This window comes from Gopherus flavomarginatus, chromosome 10 (genome assembly GCF_025201925.1).
Source record: "Gopherus flavomarginatus isolate rGopFla2 chromosome 10, rGopFla2.mat.asm, whole genome shotgun sequence".
NCBI classification, from domain to species: Eukaryota; Metazoa; Chordata; order Testudines; family Testudinidae; genus Gopherus; species Gopherus flavomarginatus.
In genome coordinates, this window is record NC_066626.1 from 594707 (window position 1) to 611714 (window position 17008).

Consider the following 17008-nt stretch of genomic DNA (forward strand, 5'->3'; position numbering starts at 1 on the left):
GAACTGCGTGAGGAATGTCCTGCCAGTAGGGTTTCCCTGGTTTAGACAGTGACTTGTTAGAAAATAAATATCCACACGAGTTCTGGGTTGTACACGTGGTGAGCCAGGCAACAAGATTGTAGGTAAATGCCTCCTATGAAAAGCATCCTCTGTTTCCTGGGCAGGATGATAAGGAGATAGAAAACAAAACACCAACCCCCCCCTCCAAAAAGATCCTCCCACCTTGTGATTTCCCAGTACATCCTGTCAACTCTGCATCTCTCTTTTAGTTCATAGGCTCCTCAGAGTAGGGGCTGCCATATGTTGTCTCTGGTCAGTACCAAGACAACTGTCAATGGTTGAAAATTAATACTAAGGAGACTTGCGAGTCATTGCTTTGGATTATGTAACTAGATGGGTCTAAAAGCATTGCCTGTCTATTTCATCTCCCATTCTATGCAGTGCTGTTGTAGCCATGTTGGTCCCAAGATATTAGAGCGCCAAGGTGGGTGAGATAATCTAATTAAAGATATTGTCTCACTCCCCTTGTCTCTCTATTTCATCTACCCTGAGTACCACATGAGCAAGAAGTAAGAGGCCATATTCTGTCTTCAGTGGGGCTACACAGTTGTAAATGAAGTCATGAGACAGCTATAACTTGTTGGGTAGTGATATTTACTCACTGTCTCTGTTGGTTGAAGCTTTCTGGTACAGAGTATGTGGTCACTTTTGGGGTTGAAATACCCATGATTTGGAGGCAAACCAATGCATCATGGACTTGTTTGATAGCATCAGGGCACTACACAACTGCTTCAATATAGTAAAATCTGTAGATGGCATCAGAGACATTCCGGAAGCTTGAAGCAACAAAGGAGAAAAGTGGTTTAGATGCAGGAAGGAGAGGACAGATTCAGAGAGATCTAGATCACTTGGTAAACTGGGCGCAAACAAAGGTGCATTTAAATATGGCTGAATGTAAATGTGAGCATCTAGGCACAAAGAATGTAGGCTATACATACATGATGGGAGATGCTTGTCCTGGGAAGCAGTGACTCTGAAAAGATTTGTGGGGGTCATGATGAATAATCAGCTGAACACAAACTCATGCTGTGGCCAAAAAAGCTGAAAAGCATAAAAAGGGAATCTCAAGGAGGAGTACAGTGGTTGTTTTACTTCCAAATCTGGCACTTGTGTGACTCCTGTTGGAATACTGTGTCCAGTATCTAGTGCCCACAACTCAAAAAGGGAGTTGATAAATTGGGAGAGGATATTGAGAGAAGAGCCACAGTGATTACAGTATTAGAAAAGCCTGCCTTACAGTGGTAGAATCAAGGAACTCAATCTATTTAGTTTAACAAACAGAAAGTAAAAAGGGTGTGTGACGGGGTTTATGTACCCCACATTGGTTTCAGCCATGGCCCCTCATCTCTGCTGGGCATGCTTCAACTGAACCAGATATAAGAAGAGCTGCTCGGCTGAGTCTGGGATGGCTGCTGAAGGGAGCAGAGGGTATCATTGCAGGCTCCTGCAGAGAGACTGCCAGTGCTCCAGGATTCAGAGGCCAGCCGGACAGTGGCTGCAACCCACGACCCCCAGCCACCCAGTGCCAGAGATGGAGGAGAGACCACAGAATCCCTGAGTGGGAAGTACCCTAGGCAGACTAAGCCACTGATCCAGTTGAGGCACTGGGCTTTGACTTGGCATGTTTTGGAAGGATCCTCGCTGATTGGTGGCAGATACCCCTGCGGCAAAGACAGGACCCTGGGCTGGGACCTGTGAAATAGGTAGGAGCCAGTGGAGAAGGGCTGGGTCACTAGGCAAACACTTCCCTGCCACAAAAGGTGGTTCTAATGACTCTTGCCACTAGGCCACACTGCCATACCTGGAAGGGGAGCCCTCCTAACTCAGGCTGTTGGGCCGTGAACCTTCACCGAAGCGCTGCTGCGCTGATCCCGACCATTAGGCTATGCTGCCCTAGGAGCCAGGACTGCTGCGATGGCTAGGGAGACTAGACCAGCTGGGCTGCCTGAGATCTACTTCATTTCCTCCACAACCTGGTACCAACCTGACGGGGTGGACCTGTCCTGTGACAGGGTGACTTCATGACAGTCTATAATATCTTCAGATTCAGAGCGCTGCTGGTGGAGTAAAAATTTAAAGGGCCACTGGGAAGCGGGGTCCTGTTATGTGCGGTGCCCTCTCAGACACGGGGCCCGATTCAGGAGAATCAGAGGAATCGGCTTAAAGCCAGCCCTGATCCAGATGCTAAAAGCATGAGCTACTATAGATTGAGCTGAAGAACCAAGGCTTTGTAGGCACGGCAGGGCTGTAACAGACTCATCGCCTCTGCAAAATGGGGCACAGAATCTCCATAACACGCAGTCAACAGTGGTCTGGGTATCCACTAAGGGGCTAAATGCTGCCCTAAGTTACCCCCCTATGGCCACACAGAAATCAGCAGGTTCAACTAAGTGCTGAATGTAGCCCAAGGTATTTTTCAACTTGAGATACAGAAGTTGACTTGAGGCTAAAGCACGGTAACAATAATCAAAATAAAATAATACCCCTGACTCAATAATCGTCAGTATTAGACACTGTAGACTAGATCTGAGTTCTATTATACTGTGTAAACACAGATTAACCTCAGTCTATCTATTCTTTTATTATTATTTCCATCATGGCAGTATGATGGCACTATTTATAGAAATGGAATTACTTTAGATTTATGCTGGTGTAACTGAGACCAGAGTCTGGTCCTATGTTTTCCCCACTGATTCTGCGTATGAGAGAAGCTTGGTACTATTCTTAAATGGGGCCTTTTGAAATCCAGGATTAATTCCAATGTGGAAAGTGAGTGTGTGGAACAAAGCAGTACTGTACACCTCTCCTTATCTTTCAGTGCCCGAGACAAGACTGAAAAAGTTTCTGATTGTGAAGGCGGTGAAATCCACTCTGGGTGATCAGAATGCTACGGTAAGAGTGTGTGTGGAGCAGTGAAATATTTCAGTTTTTTTTCAATGATATGGGATGAATGGACATCTGGGTGGAGCTTTCATTCAGATCCAGGGGAGAGACTGCAGACTAGAGAAGGCATGTCATTCTCCTGCCTGTGTTAAATGGATCCATGTTTATAAGCCAAGGAGATCAAATCAAAAGCATAAGGACTCTCATATCCTATCTCTGATTTCAGGCAGAAGGGATAACAATAACTCATGTGTGTCATCTCTACCCTTGCAGGTGAGGACGGCAATTCTTCATTTCATCCGGAGGCTGCTCAGCTCAGAAAGTGTGGAGAATTGTGCAGCGTGGGAGATGGTAACACATGTTTTCAGGGAGTTCAGTGTATCCACCAGCAAACCGGTAAGGAGAGTTCTTAGCACTTAGGACTGGGTCCTACCATTCTTGCATGCTGGCTGCTCCCCTTGCCTTCAGTGGGAGTTTTGACTCAAGGACAACTGGACTGAATGATTAGAGCCAGAATCTGATCAGTTATATTGGTGTAAAGTCAAGGTAACTCCACTGACTTTAGTGGCGTTACTCTGGATTTATACTAGTGTTATAGAGATCAGACTCTCACACTGGGTATTTACATCTACCAGAGTCATCTAGGTTACTGCACCCTCTGGCGAGTCATTGAAAAGTCTGAAAACACCATTTTTCAGTGAAATATTCTAGTCCAAGGAAGCACATCTCTTTGTTTGAAATAGACTCTCCAGAGAACATAATGATGCCCAATTCTGTGGCTGTTGAAGCAAACGTAAACTATCAGCAAAACACCGAGGTTATGCAGGTTGCATCACAGACTGCCAGGAGACTGGAAAAGCTTGCTGCGTATTTCCCTCACTACATGCTCTCATCTACATGTACTAGTTTAAAAATATTTTCAATCCGTATTTCTATCCATGGACACAGCCAGGGGCTCCAGACACTTTGTGCTCCATGATTGGAGCCATGATCTGTATTAACATAAACTGTTCAACTTTACAGTCAGTTGTTGAAGATCTTAGCTCTGCCTGGCCCCTTTTCTACAAAGTTGGAGCTTGTGGCAATACTGTCCAAGGGTCTTTTTCTGTCTCTCACACACACATGCACCCATCTTAAGGAAGGCTGCTTTTTCTCATTGGGCCAGTTTTGCTCTCCTTAAACTAAAATCAGTAGAGTTAATCAATATTTAGTCTGGTGTAAGTAAGAGGAGGAATTAGGCCCGTTGATAGAATCACACTCACTACACACGAAATGACCAAGCTGGTTGGGGCATCAGAACAAACAGAGTGGATCCCCCTGGTTCTGCATATTGATTCCCACCGGGCAGAGTCTGAATGTTTTTCCTCAGAGATAAAAAGATGAAACAGTTTTCCAAATTTAAAGAAAATTAAACCCTGTTGGGGAAACTCTCTTGTGTTCAGTGAATCATTCCCTTCACTTGAGGGTTTTCCTAAGCCTGGGATCTGACCCACCAGTTAGGAGTTTCTATCATTCCCTTCCCTTCAGATGGCTGTGCACTTCCAGTGCAATATAAAGCAGGCAATAGGTCAATATTCAAGATGGCTTTGTAAGAGAAGGACACTGATTCTCTAGCCAGTGTCTTGCTACTAGCTAATTAAGTTCTATAGAGCTATCTCACAGCAGGGTACAACACTTCTCACCCAGGCTATTCAGGAAGAAAACACTATCCAAACCCTGTGCATTGACATCCTGCAATGTCTGGACAACCTCAGTCACTGGAATGACCCAAGTAAGTGACCTGTCGCTACTGCTTCTTGAAATAGGGACGGTCTTCCTTACATTCTTTGTACTTCCCCACAAGGAAGCTTTTTGCACACTCAGCATAATGGAGGAACAGTATGTCAAATTCATGTCAGGGATGGTGTGACCCCTTCATCATGGAGTAAGTGGTTCACATTAGAGAAAAGATAGAAAGCCATTTAACTAGAAGAAATCATGTTGCAGAGATCTTCTCTTCATTCTTTCCATGTCTAAGTGCAAACTCCCCCTTAGATCCTCCATGAATACTTCTGATCTTTAGATTTGGTGATCCTGGATTTGAACAGATCTTAGGGCTGGGACTGTGCCTTATCTAGGTCTGTAAAGTTCTGGGTGAGTTAATGGTGCTATCTAAATAGCTCCATAGTGCTGTAATGCAGGGAAGGAGGATTCATCTCTGGTGAGAGCCAAATTGCTCACCAAAGAAGGCAGTGTATTTAAAAGACAGAGTGAGGGGGCACCAGACAGGTAGAGTGAGATGATGGGAGGGGAGAGAGATGAGGTGATAGGTAAGGGAAGGGTCAGTGATGAATAAAAGGAATTTTATTGAGAGGGAGGGATTCAGACAGCAGGATACTGGAGGTGGGGGAATGGAAATAGCTGTGTACTGAACAGTCTCGCTCTTCTCTGCAGGTGCTATGGCCAAGGCTTCTAGAATATGTGGTGCCAGCTGAGTACACTGGCACTTTGAAGCCTCTCTGCAGATGCCTTAGGGAACTGGTTGAGAAAAAGCAGCAGGAAGGAGAAGAAGCTGCTTGCCTCGACTACGGTGGAGCAGGTTTATAACAGAAACTCTTTCATTTATTCTCTCCAGGCACACTGTGAAATGAACAGGTTCAGTCTGCTCCAGTTCTCTCATCGGCAATGAGAAGGCTAAAATGAATGAGGGATGGTCTTGTGATTGCAACATGGCCACGGGGGAAGCTAGGAAATGTGGGTTCTGTTCCCAGCTTGCCACCAAAAATTCGGATGTGACCTTGGGGAAATCACTTGATCTTTCTCTCTCAGCTTCCCCGCTTGTGACATGAAGGAGTAATTAATGCCAACCTGATAGAGGTGCTGTGAGGCGGAATTCATTCATGTCTGTAAAGCATTTTGAGAAGCTCAGACTGAAAGCACTATGGAAATGCAAATTATGATCAGCTGCATTTAACATTGTTGGGCACGTTGGGAATGGCTAGGTGAATACATCAGCAGGGACTCTCTGAAAGCCTGGCAAAAATTAATGATATTCTCTTTCTTTCCCTAGTGAAACTCCCTACACCCCAGGGGCTGCTGGCACGACTCCTGGTGAGTAGACCATGAGAGTAGGTTTTCTGCGGAATATGAAGTGGGACAGTTAACTATATAAAAATGGGTTTTCTAGCTATATGCTTGTAGACAGGCTGAGGAATGTGTGTGATTGGATCTCTCTGTCTCTGCCCTCTCCTGAGACACACTGTTCTGGATCCTCGCACTAGCTAGAATGCTTTCTTCTTCAGGAAGGCGCTGCAGTAGAATCAACAACTCTATTGTACGGTCCTCCACAATGAGAGAGTCTGAGCTATTCTCTCCTTCAGGAATAAAACTGGTATTGTGCTGACAAAACTTAGCCTGTTCTTTCTCTCTCATTGGCAGGTAGTAGCCTCATCCCCTTATGCAGGAGAAGGATACGGATGTGCTGCCTTGCAGTTACTACAGGCCCTGCACCAAAATATCCATGCAGCAGTGGGTGAGATGTGGTAGTAAAGATCCCATCTCTGGTGCAGTACATTGAAAGGTAAAGCGCTAGTTAGGAGAAGTGCGGTCCATGGAGAATAGAAGGGAAGCCAGAAAATGCAACTTCGTATGGACATGTGTTGTGCCATTCCTGTTGCAGTATGTGGGAACAGTGGGGAATTGAAATTGGGCTTCTAGGCCTTCACTTTTCCTTCATCTGGATAACTATGAACCACTGGGGTAAATCCAGAATTGATCCACTGAGGCCAATTCAATCCGGGCAGAATCAGGCCAGGAAGGTTTCAGCTGAATGGAAATTTTACAGCAGTTCCCCCCACACCTATGCTAGGTTAATGTTTGGGAAGGTAAATTAAGCGTGAAGCTGGAGGTTAGTGAAATATTTTGGGGTTACATAGATAGTCTGAGTTTGCAAACTGAATTTTTCTGAAAATTAACCTCCATGTTCACTCTCAAGGGTGATTCAATTAAAAACCCAGAGTTTTTCTTTCTGTAAGGAAACCTGAGCCATAAAAGTTAGGTTGGCCAAGTGGGTGCCCTATGTAGAATCTAAATACTGGGGGCCTAATAATGTCTTTCATCAGTTTTACAGTGGTATGAATCTATTGACCTCCTCAGTCAGTGTAGGCTGTGTCTACACTATGGGGTTATGCCAGCAGAGCGCCAATGATGTAGCTCTGCCAGTATAGTCTCTGTGGAGTATGACAGACCCTACGTGGAGCATAACCCGATGTGTTTCTGATGACTGTCAAGCCCTACAATGTTCAAGTGGGTTTGATATTCAAAAACAGATTTAAAAAATGAGCTGTCTCTTCCCTAGTGGTTGTTGCTGTACAGAGTCCCCAGTACCACCTTGTGCCGACGTTAAAGAAGGGTAGGTTAGAGCTGGACATTCAGAAACAGGGCTAGATTCTCAGCTGATGTAAATCAGTATAATTCCATTGACTTCAGTGAAGCTACACCGATTTACATCAAGTTAGGATCAAGTCCAGAATCTCTTCTTATACAGGGAAAGTTTGTTTTCATATTAAGCCCAGTCTTCTGATGTGCTGAACAGTTTTGTGAGATGATACGTACCCTGAGCTCCCATTAAAGTCAACGGGAATTGGGAGTGCTCAGTCTCTCACTCCTGGTGGGTTGACTGGCCTTGAATGAAAATGCCAGCAGGGTACATAACATGATACTTTCTGTTGGTCCAGCAAAGAGTGTTGGCGTATGTCCCATTTAGCCTTGAAAGCCCAGGTGTGTTACAGCTTGGCAGAGCAGGGGTTTTCGAAGGACTAACTGCAAAGGAGATTCCTGGGACGACTCTTCTTGCTAACCTAGGTGACATTATTGTTTTGCCTCCTGCTTCATAGGAAACACAGAGAATTCCCTGGACTGTGTGCGGTGGGAGCACATGCTGCTTCAGGTACAAGAAGCCTTTCAGCTGTATTGTCACAGCCCTCCCTCCCTCCTTCAAATGTATCAGCTGGGGAAAATATTAGTGATAAACTATTCATTATAAGCAGAGCTGGTCAAACCATTTCATTTTGTTCACTGAAAACTGGCCTTTTTTATTTTCATGGGATATTTTCAATTTTTTTTTCTTTTTACACAAAACAAAACAACCACAACCCAAATGGAAAATGTTCAGTTTTTTGAAACGGAAGTTGATGTTTTGGGTTTTTTTTCATTTGCTTTCCTGTTTGTCTCCTTCCCCCTGTCCCCCCCCACCCCGGCTTTTTCAGTCACAAAGTGGAAGAGGGGAGGAAAGGCCTGGGGACGAGGGATAAATGGAAGGAAAGGGGGAAAAGAAAGAATTGAATAATGGTCATTTTTGATTTTGAAAAGCAAAATATTTTTGTTTGTGTCACTTTTCATTTGTGTTGAAAAATCAAGAAAACAAAAAAATTCCACTTGTTTTGTGAAATGAAGTTACCATTGTTCAACTGGCTCTAGTTATAAATAACTCCTGTGTTACCACTGGAAACAACACAAAACCTAACCAGAAAACCAACATGCTCATGGTGCTAATGCACCACTGGGGAACATATAAAGGATTCTTTTTTTCTCTTTGCCACTCAAAAGAAAATTTGCTATGAGAAACCCAAAAAGGAAAAGAGACAAGACAGGGTTTGGTGACTGTATCTCGTGGAGAAGCCTTTCTGGTCAGAAAGAGCTCTTTACAGCCTAATGTAAATCCAGACAAGGAACATTTTTATGGCGAGTGCTGAAAATGAAAGGAAGGGACCTAGTGACAAATACGCCCAGAAGATTTGGAGTTCCATTTGGGGTTGGATTACACTCTAGAATTTTCCATTCCCGATCCCAGCCTTATTTGAAATTCTTTGGGCTAAAAAATCAAATCAGATTAGGTTTTCTTATGAGGTTTCTGATATTTCCTGGCTGCTGTTCAAAATTTGGGCCTGAAACAGCAAAGTGCTGAGAGTTATTAACCTCTGGCTGACTTCAAAGGGAGTTGAGGGTGTGCTCACTGACTTAGGCCACAGGATTCCCTGGATCTGATCTCTATATAATCAAAGGGTGTTATGTAAAGCCTTTGCTGAATACCTGTGCCACACGGCTCATCATAATCATTGCACAGTGACTGGATGGAGAATATATAAGATGTTATGGTTGTATACTGAAATTGATGCTTTTAAGGTGTGTGAGTTGGGGCTGGTCACCAGAAAGTGATAAAAAGTTTCTTTCAGGCAGGAGATGCTTATCTGCCTAAATGGCTGTATGTAGACAGAATAATTATTCACAGTGGATGCTAATCAATAGAGGAAAATTCTAATCAAGTGATTGCAAAATCTCCAGAGGAGATTTGATACAAGAAAAACAAACAAACAATAGGGGGTACGCTGTTTACCAGTGAAGGCAATGGATGCTTGGAACCCTTTCTGGAGGTCCAGAGATATCCGGCACCAGGTATCCTTCACCTATTGGACGAACTGCCAGCTGGCTTGTCTTCTGAATGGAGGATCACCTTTGGTCTGGGTGTTTCATGCTGGGAGAGAGATTTGGGGGAGCTATCCTTTGTGAGACAGGGGAATGTTTGGTTATCTAAGTATAAGCTCTAGAAGTGTGTTATGATTTTATTTTGACGTAAACATTTGTTTGCATTAATTTTACTTGCTCCTTCTCAACTCTCTGATCTTTGTGAATTGAACTCTGCTTGTTTTCACTATAAATGTATCTAAGTGTGTGAAATGGAGCGGTGACTCTGAGGTGAAACTGGTAAGGTGGTCTGTAGCAAGCCTATGAATTCTGTGAGTATCCAGTGGAACAGGCGCTGGACATTGTGGGGCTGCAGAGAGGGCTCGGCAGTTGGACTGTAGGGATTGCTAATCTGTGGAAGGACAGTGGAATCTGGATGGGGTGAGAAGAGTGTGTTTGTGTTTCCTGTGACTGGCAGAGCACAGAGAAGGCTTCCTCATGCTAAGGGCAGGTGGTAGTGAGGTACCGCACAAACCTGGGGACCCTCGGGAGGTGGCATAAAGGGTCCAGAGCACTTCAGAGAAGGTTCCTGGTCCTTTGTAGTCCAGGTCCCTTTTGTTCAAAGTTTATTAGACCCATCCTCCATCCACTATATAATCACTCCTCAATGGTCAGATTTCTTGGCTCGGTCTCATTCTCCAATTCACTGTTCTTCTGGGTTTGGGGACTGAGAGGAATCATCAGGCAAAGGTTAAAGAACAACAGCAGAGGAAGTCTGGGTTGTCAATGTTTATAGTTCTCAATGGGGAAATAACCTTCCCATGACACCTGAATATTGGAAAGTTTACAAGAGAAAACAAGGAAGAAAAGAAAAACACCAAACAAATAAACAAACAAACCCCACAACAACCCCCAAATTTTTGCAATTAACCCTCTGCGTTAACTCTTGTTTTACACTCAGTTCCTAGGAACATCTCTGGAGATGATAGACGACAGTGCCTGGAGCAGGCAGATAAGCCTTGAGTTGAGCCAGCAGATGGCCAGCTATCCCAGCCCCTCCCATGAGAAGGTTTGTTCTCTGTTAAGACTTAGTTTCTAGTTAATTTCCCTTGAAATTCTGATTTGGGGGCTACGTAAGGCTTCTGTCAAGGCCTCATTACTTTATATTTTATTCTGCATAAAAGACGGTTACTCACCTTTGTAACTGTTGTTCTTCGAGATGTGTTGCTCACATCCATTCCAGTTAGGTGTGCGCGCCGCGCGTGCACGTTCGTCAGAAACTTTTTTACCCTAGCAACTCCAGTGGGCCGGCAGGTCGCCCCCTGGAGTGGCGCCGCCATGGCGCCCAATATATATCCCTGCCGGCCCGCCCGCTCCTCAGTTCCTTCTTGCCGGCTACTCCGACAGTGGGGAAGGAGGGCGGGTGTGGAATGGATGTGAGCAACACATCTCGAAGAACAACAGTTACAAAGGTGAGTAAAAGACGGTTACTCACCTTTGTAACTGTTGTTCTTCGAGATGTGTTGCTCACATCCATTCCAGTTAGGTGTGCGCGCCGCGCGTGCACGTTCGTCGGAAACTTTTTACCCTAGCAACTCCAGTGGGCCGGCAGGTCGCCCCCTGGAGTGGCGCCGCCATGGCGCCCAATATATATCCCTGCCGGCCCACCCGCTCCTCAGTTCCTTCTTGCCGGTGACTCCGACAGTGGGGAAGGAGGGCGGGTGTGGAATGGATGTGAGCAACACATCTCGAAGAACAACAGTTACAAAGGTGAGTAACCGTCTTTTCTTCTTCGAGTGATTGCTCACATCCATTCCAGTTAGGTGAATCCCAAGCCATACCTAGGCGGTGGGGTCGGAGCGAGAAGTCGCGGCATGGAGCACAGCAGATCCGAAGGCCGCATCCTCTCTAGACTGCTGGACCAGGGCGTAGTGGGAAGCAAAGGTGTGGACCGATGACCAGGTCGCTGCCCGACAGATTTCCTGGATGGGCACACGGGCGAGGAAAGCCAGCGACGACGCCTGCGCCCTGGTAGAATGCGCAGTCACACGGCCCGTAGGGACGTGGACCAAGTCATAGCAGGTCCTGATGCAGGACGTTACCCAAGAGGATAACCTCTGGGAGGAGATAGGAAGCCCTTTCATGCGGTCCGCTACTGCCACGAAAAGCTGGGGGGATTTGCGGAAGGGCTTGGTCCTCTGCACGTAGAACGCGAGAGCCCTACGGACATCAAGCGAATGGAGCTGCTGCTCCCTGCCTGAGGAGTGAGGTTTCGGGAAAAAAACCGGGAGGAATATCTCTTGGTTGACGTGGAAGGCTGAGACCACCTTGGGGAGAAAGGCAGGGTGTGGTCTCAGCTGCACCTTGTCCTTGTGGAAGACCGTATATGGGGGGTCTACCACAAGAGCCCGGAGTTCCGACACCCGTCTAGCTGAGGTGATAGCTACTAGAAAGGCAGCCTTCCAAGAGAGGTAAAGCAGGGAGCAAGTAGCTAACGGCTCGAAGGGAGGTCCCATGAGCCGGGACAACACCAGGTTAAGATCCCAGGTTGGAGTAGGGGGACGGACGTTAGGGTATAAACGTTCCAGCCCCTTAAGGAATCTAGACACCATTGGGTGAGAAAAAACAGAGCGACCATCTGCACCTGGGTGAAAGGTGGAGATAGCTGCTAGGTGGACTCGTAAGGACGATATGGCCAGACCTTGCCCTTTGAGGGACCAAATGTAGTCCGAGATGTCGGCTACTGAAACTTCCAAAGGGCGGAGATTTCTCTCCACGCACCAACAGGAGAAGCGTTTCCATTTGGCCAAATATGTCACTCTTGTGGACGGCTTCCTGCTGCCCAAGAGCACCTCCCTCACCGGCGTGGAACAGCGCAGCTCAGAGCCAGTCAGCCACGCAGGAGCCACGCCGCTAGGTGCAGCGACTGCAGGTCCGGGTGACAGAGGGTCCCGTGCTCCTGGGTGATCAGGTCCGGATGAAGGGGCAGGGGAACTGGGTCGGCTATGGTCAGGTCCAGCAGCATGGGGTACCAGTGCTGTCTGGGCCATGCCGGGGCTACCATGATCACGTGAGCCCTGTCCCTGCGCACCTTCAGAAGGACCCTGTGGACCAACGGGAATGGGGGAAACGCATAGTACAGGTGGGTCGACCACTGGATGAGGAAGGCATCTGCTATCGACCCGGGCTCCCTGCCCTGAAAGGAGCAGAACGCTTGGCACTTCCTGTTCCCTTTGGACGCGAAGAGGTCCACCCGGGGATAACCCCACCTCCGGAAGATGGAGAGGGCGACGTCTGGGCGAAGGGACCACTCGTGTGACAGGAAGGATCTGCTCAATCGATCCGCCAGCGTGTTCCGTACTCCGGGGAGGAAGGAAGCCATGAGGTGAATGGAGTGGGCTACACAAAAGTCCCAGAGTCGTATCGCCTCGTGGCACAGGGAGGAGGATCTGGTGCCGCCCTGCTTGTTGATATAATACATGGTCGTCGTGTTGTCGGTGAACACCGCGACACAACGACCCTGGAGCTGATGACAGAACATTTGACAAGCAAGACGGACCGCTCTCAACTCCCGCATGTTGATGTGTAGCCCCACCTCCTCCTGGGACCACAGGCCCTGCGTCCTCAGGGTCCCTGCGTGGGCCCCCCAGCCGAGATCTGAGGCATCTGTTGTTAGGGACACCGAGGGCTGAGATGGGTGGAAGGGGAGACCCGCACACAACACTGACTGGTCCAGCCACCAGTCGAGAGAAACTAAGACCCTCTGAGGGATCGTGATTAACATATCTAGTGGCTGTCTTGTCGGTCTGTAATGACTGATGAGCCACAACTGGAGTGGCCTCATGCGGAGCCGAGCGTAATTGGTCACGAAAGTACAGGCCGCCATGTGGCCTAACAGGGTTAGACACGTCCTCACTGACGTCAAGGGGGCTGTCTGTAGTCGTTGCACGATTGCCGACAAGGCCTGGAACCGCTGCACTGGCAGCAAGGCCCTGCCCACGGTGGCGTCCAGGACGGCCCTGATGAATTCCACCTTTTGAGTGGGGGCCAGGGTGGACTTGTCTGTGTTCACCAAGAGGCCCAGAGTGGCGAACATGTCGGTGATCACACGGACATGGCTGCAGACTTGTTGTTCCGACGTGCCCCGAATCAACCAATCGTCCAGATACGGGAACACGTGGATACGACTGCGCCGAAGCTGCGCCACAACAACTGCCATGCATTTCGTAAACACTCTCGGGGCCGTGGACAAGCCAAATGGGAGGACTGCAAATTGGTAATGCAGAGACCCCACAACGAAGCGAAGGAAACGTCTGTGGGGTGGCCAGATAGCAATGTGGAAATACGTGTCCTGCATGTCGAGGGCGGCGTACCAGTCTCCCGGATCCAGGGATGGGATAATGGTCCCCAAGGAAACCATGCGGAACTTCAACTTCACCAGGTACTTGTTGAGCTCTCGCAGGTCGAGGATAGGCCTGAGGCCTCCCTTGGCCTTGGGGATCAGAAAGTAGCGGGAATAAAACCCCTTGCCTTTCTCGTTCTCCGGCACCGCCTCTATAGCTCCTTTGCCGAGGAGCGTCTGCACCTCCTGCCGAAGGAATTGCTCGTGAGAGGGGTCCCTGAAGAGGGACGAGGAAGGGGGGCGGGGAGGAGGAAATGAAACAAACTGCAGGCGGTATCCCGACTGCACCGTGCGTAAGACCCAGCGGTCTGATGTTATTAGGGACCACGCCGGGAGGAAAAACGAAAGGCGGTTGGAAAACGAGGGGAAAGGATCCAATGGGGAAACTGTTACTGCGCCCTCGGGCGCACCTTCAAAATGAAGGCTTGGGACCAGGCGGGGGCTTAGAGGAGCCTTGGTTTTGCCCCCCTTGGTTCCCCGAGTGCCTGCGCCTTCCGTTCCTGCCGCGGCGCCTGTTAAGGTCCTGCCGCTGGCGGAACTGGGAATACGGCCTGCGCTGTTGTTGCTGTTGCTGCGGCCGGAAGGGTCTGCGTTGCGTCACTGGTGTGTGCATCCCAAGTGACCGCATGATGACTCGGTTGTCTTTTAGACTCTTGAGTCTAGGGTCTGTCTTGTCCGAGAATAAGCCTTGGCCTTCGAAAGGAAGGTCCTGTATAGTGTGCTGGAGCTCCGGCGGAAGGCCGGAAACCTGCAGCCAGGAGAGGCGACGCATTGTTACACCCGATGCGAGGGTACGGGCAGCCGAATCCGCAGCGTCCAGAGAGGCTTGCAAGGACGTGCGTGCGACCTTCTTGCCTTCCTCTAAGATGGCCGTAAACTCCTGACGAGCATCTTGTGGCAACAGCTCCTTGAATTTGTCTGCTGCCACCCAGGAGTTAAAGGCGTATCTGCTTAACAGGGCCTGCTGGTTGGAGACCCTGAGTTGCAGCGCCCCAGCCGAGTACACCTTACGGCCGAGGAGGTCCATCCGCCTGGCCTCCCTGGATTTGGGGGCTGGAGCCTCCTGGCCATGACGCTCTTTATCATTGACGGATTGTACCACCAGGGAACACGGAGTCGGGTGTACGTGGAGGTACTCGTAGCCCTTAGAAGGAGCCATGTACTTCCTCTCGACGCCCTTCGCAGTGGGAGGAATGGAGGCCGGAGACTGCCAGATGGTGTTGGCGTTGGCCTGGATGGTCCGTATGAACGGCAGGGCGACCCTGGTGGGAGCGTCTGCCGAGAGGATGGTCACAATAGGGTCCTCTACCTCCGAGACCTCCTCGGCTTGTAGACTCAGGTTTTGGGCTACTCGCCTGAGGAGGTCCTGGTGCGCCCTGAGGTCCAGCGGGGGGGGGCTGTTGGAGGAGGTCCCAGCCACCGCTTCATCAGGGGAGGAAGATGAGGAGACCCCCGGTAAGAGAGTGTCTAAAGGGGGGTCTCCCTCGGCCCTCGCCTCTGCCTCAGGAACCAAAGTGGAGTCCTGATGCTTGGACCCTTCCTCCCCATCCGGGGAGGGAGGGGGGCGAGACAACGAGGCCTCAGGTGCCCTGCGCTCCGCAGTCGCCGGCCTAGCAGGGAGCTGTTGGGGGCCCTGGGCCTGATGATATGCCCAGGGCGTCCAGAAACCCCATTGCTGTGGGGCTTGGTCCTGCTGTGGAGGCTCGCTGAACAGCGCCGCCTGCCGGTCGGTGCCCAGCGCGTACCCACTGTCCGTCAGCGAAGACACGGACGGCTGTCTAGAGGGCCATGGCGGGGCGGACCCTGGATGGTAAGGGTCCGCGCGGGCCGGCACGGGCGATCGTCTCGGTGCCGGGGACCGGTGCCGGGAGTCGTATCGGTGCCGGGAGCGGGACCGAGTTCTGCCACGGTGCCGGGATCTGGACCGGTACCGGGCGCCGCTTCGGTGCCGGGATCGGGACCTGCCACCGGTTCGGTACCGGGAGGTCGACCGGGACCGGGACCTGCCACCAGCTCGGCGCCGGGAGGTCGACCGGTGCGGCGAACGTCTGGATCGGCTCCTGGAATCGCGGTGCCGGTAACGGCGGCTGGAGTCTGACCGCGATCGTCTCGGTGTCGACCGGCGCCGCGAGTGCGACCGGTACCGCTGAGGGGAGCGGTGCCGGGACTGCGAGCGGCGGCGGGATCTGGAACGACCGTGACGTCGGGACCTGGATTGAGAACGTGAGTCCCGGGACGGTGCCGACATCATAGGCTTGCCTCTGGACACGACCCGCATCGGAGGTACCGGGGGTGGTAGCTGAGTGGGCTCGGTCATGGCTATGAGGTCCCGTGCCGAGGCGAAGGTCTCTGGTGTGGATGGCACCACTATCTCAACCCCAGATGTCATGGGGGAGCTTGGCGGCACCGGACTCGACGGACCCGCCGGGCCCGGAGTCGACGGTGCCGGCGGCGCCGCGGCCGATGTTGAGGCCGGGCGCTCCACTCGGGTCTGCCTGGCCGGAGTAATGGACTTCGACGGCCTAGGCTCTGTCCCCGGTGCCGGAGAAGGTCGGTGCCGGGGAGTCTTCTCGGTGCCGGTGCGCTCCGGTGCCGGCGCCGAGATCACGGCCTGCGAAGCCGCCAGGTCAAGTGCCGCCTCCATAAGGAGAGTCCGGAGCCTTTGATCCCTCTCCTTCTTAGTCCTTGGCTTAAAAGCCTTGCAGATGCGGCACTTGTCGGATCTATGCGATTCCCCCAGGCACTTCAGGCACGCGTCGTGGGGGTCGCTGGTAGGCATGGGCTTCTTGCAGGCCGCACACTGCTTGAAGCCCGGCGAACCAGGCATGAGCCCGGTGCCGGGTGCCGGGAAGGGCTAAGCCCCCGGCGAAGAACTATTTACAAACTACTTATCACTTAACTACTACTATCTAATTAACAACTACAATAGAGATAACGATAGAGAACAAGGAGAGCTAGGGACGTGGAGGACAGCTATGCCGCGCTCCACAGTTCCAACGACCGACACGGCGGTAAGAAGGAACTGAGGAGCGGGTGGGCCGGCAGGGATATATATTGGGCGCCATGGCGGCGCCACTCCAGGGGGCGACCTGCCGGCCCACTGGAGTTGCTAGGGTAAAAAGTTTCCGACGAACGTGCACGCGCGGCGCGCACACCTAACTGGAATGGATGTGAGCAATCACTCGAAGAAGAATCAGAAGAACTTTCTGATTGTCTAGGACT

General features: G+C 50.3%; 3 protein-coding genes across 3 annotated transcripts in view; 1 reads left to right on the forward strand and 2 right to left on the reverse strand.

Annotated features, from left to right (window-relative positions):
- Nucleotides 1-17008, reverse strand: part of LOC127058928 (maestro heat-like repeat-containing protein family member 2B) — an 852871-nt gene that overhangs the window by 207649 nt on the left and 628214 nt on the right. The window lies entirely within an intron of this gene.
- Nucleotides 4635-10503, forward strand: LOC127058936 (maestro heat-like repeat-containing protein family member 2B). The gene is made up of 5 exons (XM_050969444.1): nucleotides 4635-4714; nucleotides 5377-5521; nucleotides 5993-6033; nucleotides 7818-7870; nucleotides 10346-10503. Exons 1-5 carry the CDS (start codon nucleotides 4706-4708, stop codon nucleotides 10350-10352), a joined length of 255 nt encoding a protein of 84 aa, XP_050825401.1. The 5' UTR covers nucleotides 4635-4705; the 3' UTR covers nucleotides 10353-10503.
- Nucleotides 12181-17008, reverse strand: part of LOC127058925 (uncharacterized) — a 613715-nt gene continuing 608887 nt past the window's right edge. Inside the window, exon 2 of the mRNA XM_050969418.1 lies at nucleotides 12181-12236. The gene's annotated coding sequence lies outside the window, so the exon portion shown is untranslated. The remainder of the gene's footprint in view (nucleotides 12237-17008) is intronic.

Bases quoted from the DNA above. Each gene is read 5' to 3' on its own strand.
- LOC127058936 (XM_050969444.1), top strand. The intron at 5,522-5,992 runs GTTTATAACAGA...TTCTTTCCCTAG, and splicing joins CCTCGACTACGGTGGAGCAG to TGAAACTCCCTACACCCCAG. The intron at 6,034-7,817 runs GTGAGTAGACCA...CCTGCTTCATAG, and splicing joins GGCTGCTGGCACGACTCCTG to GAAACACAGAGAATTCCCTG.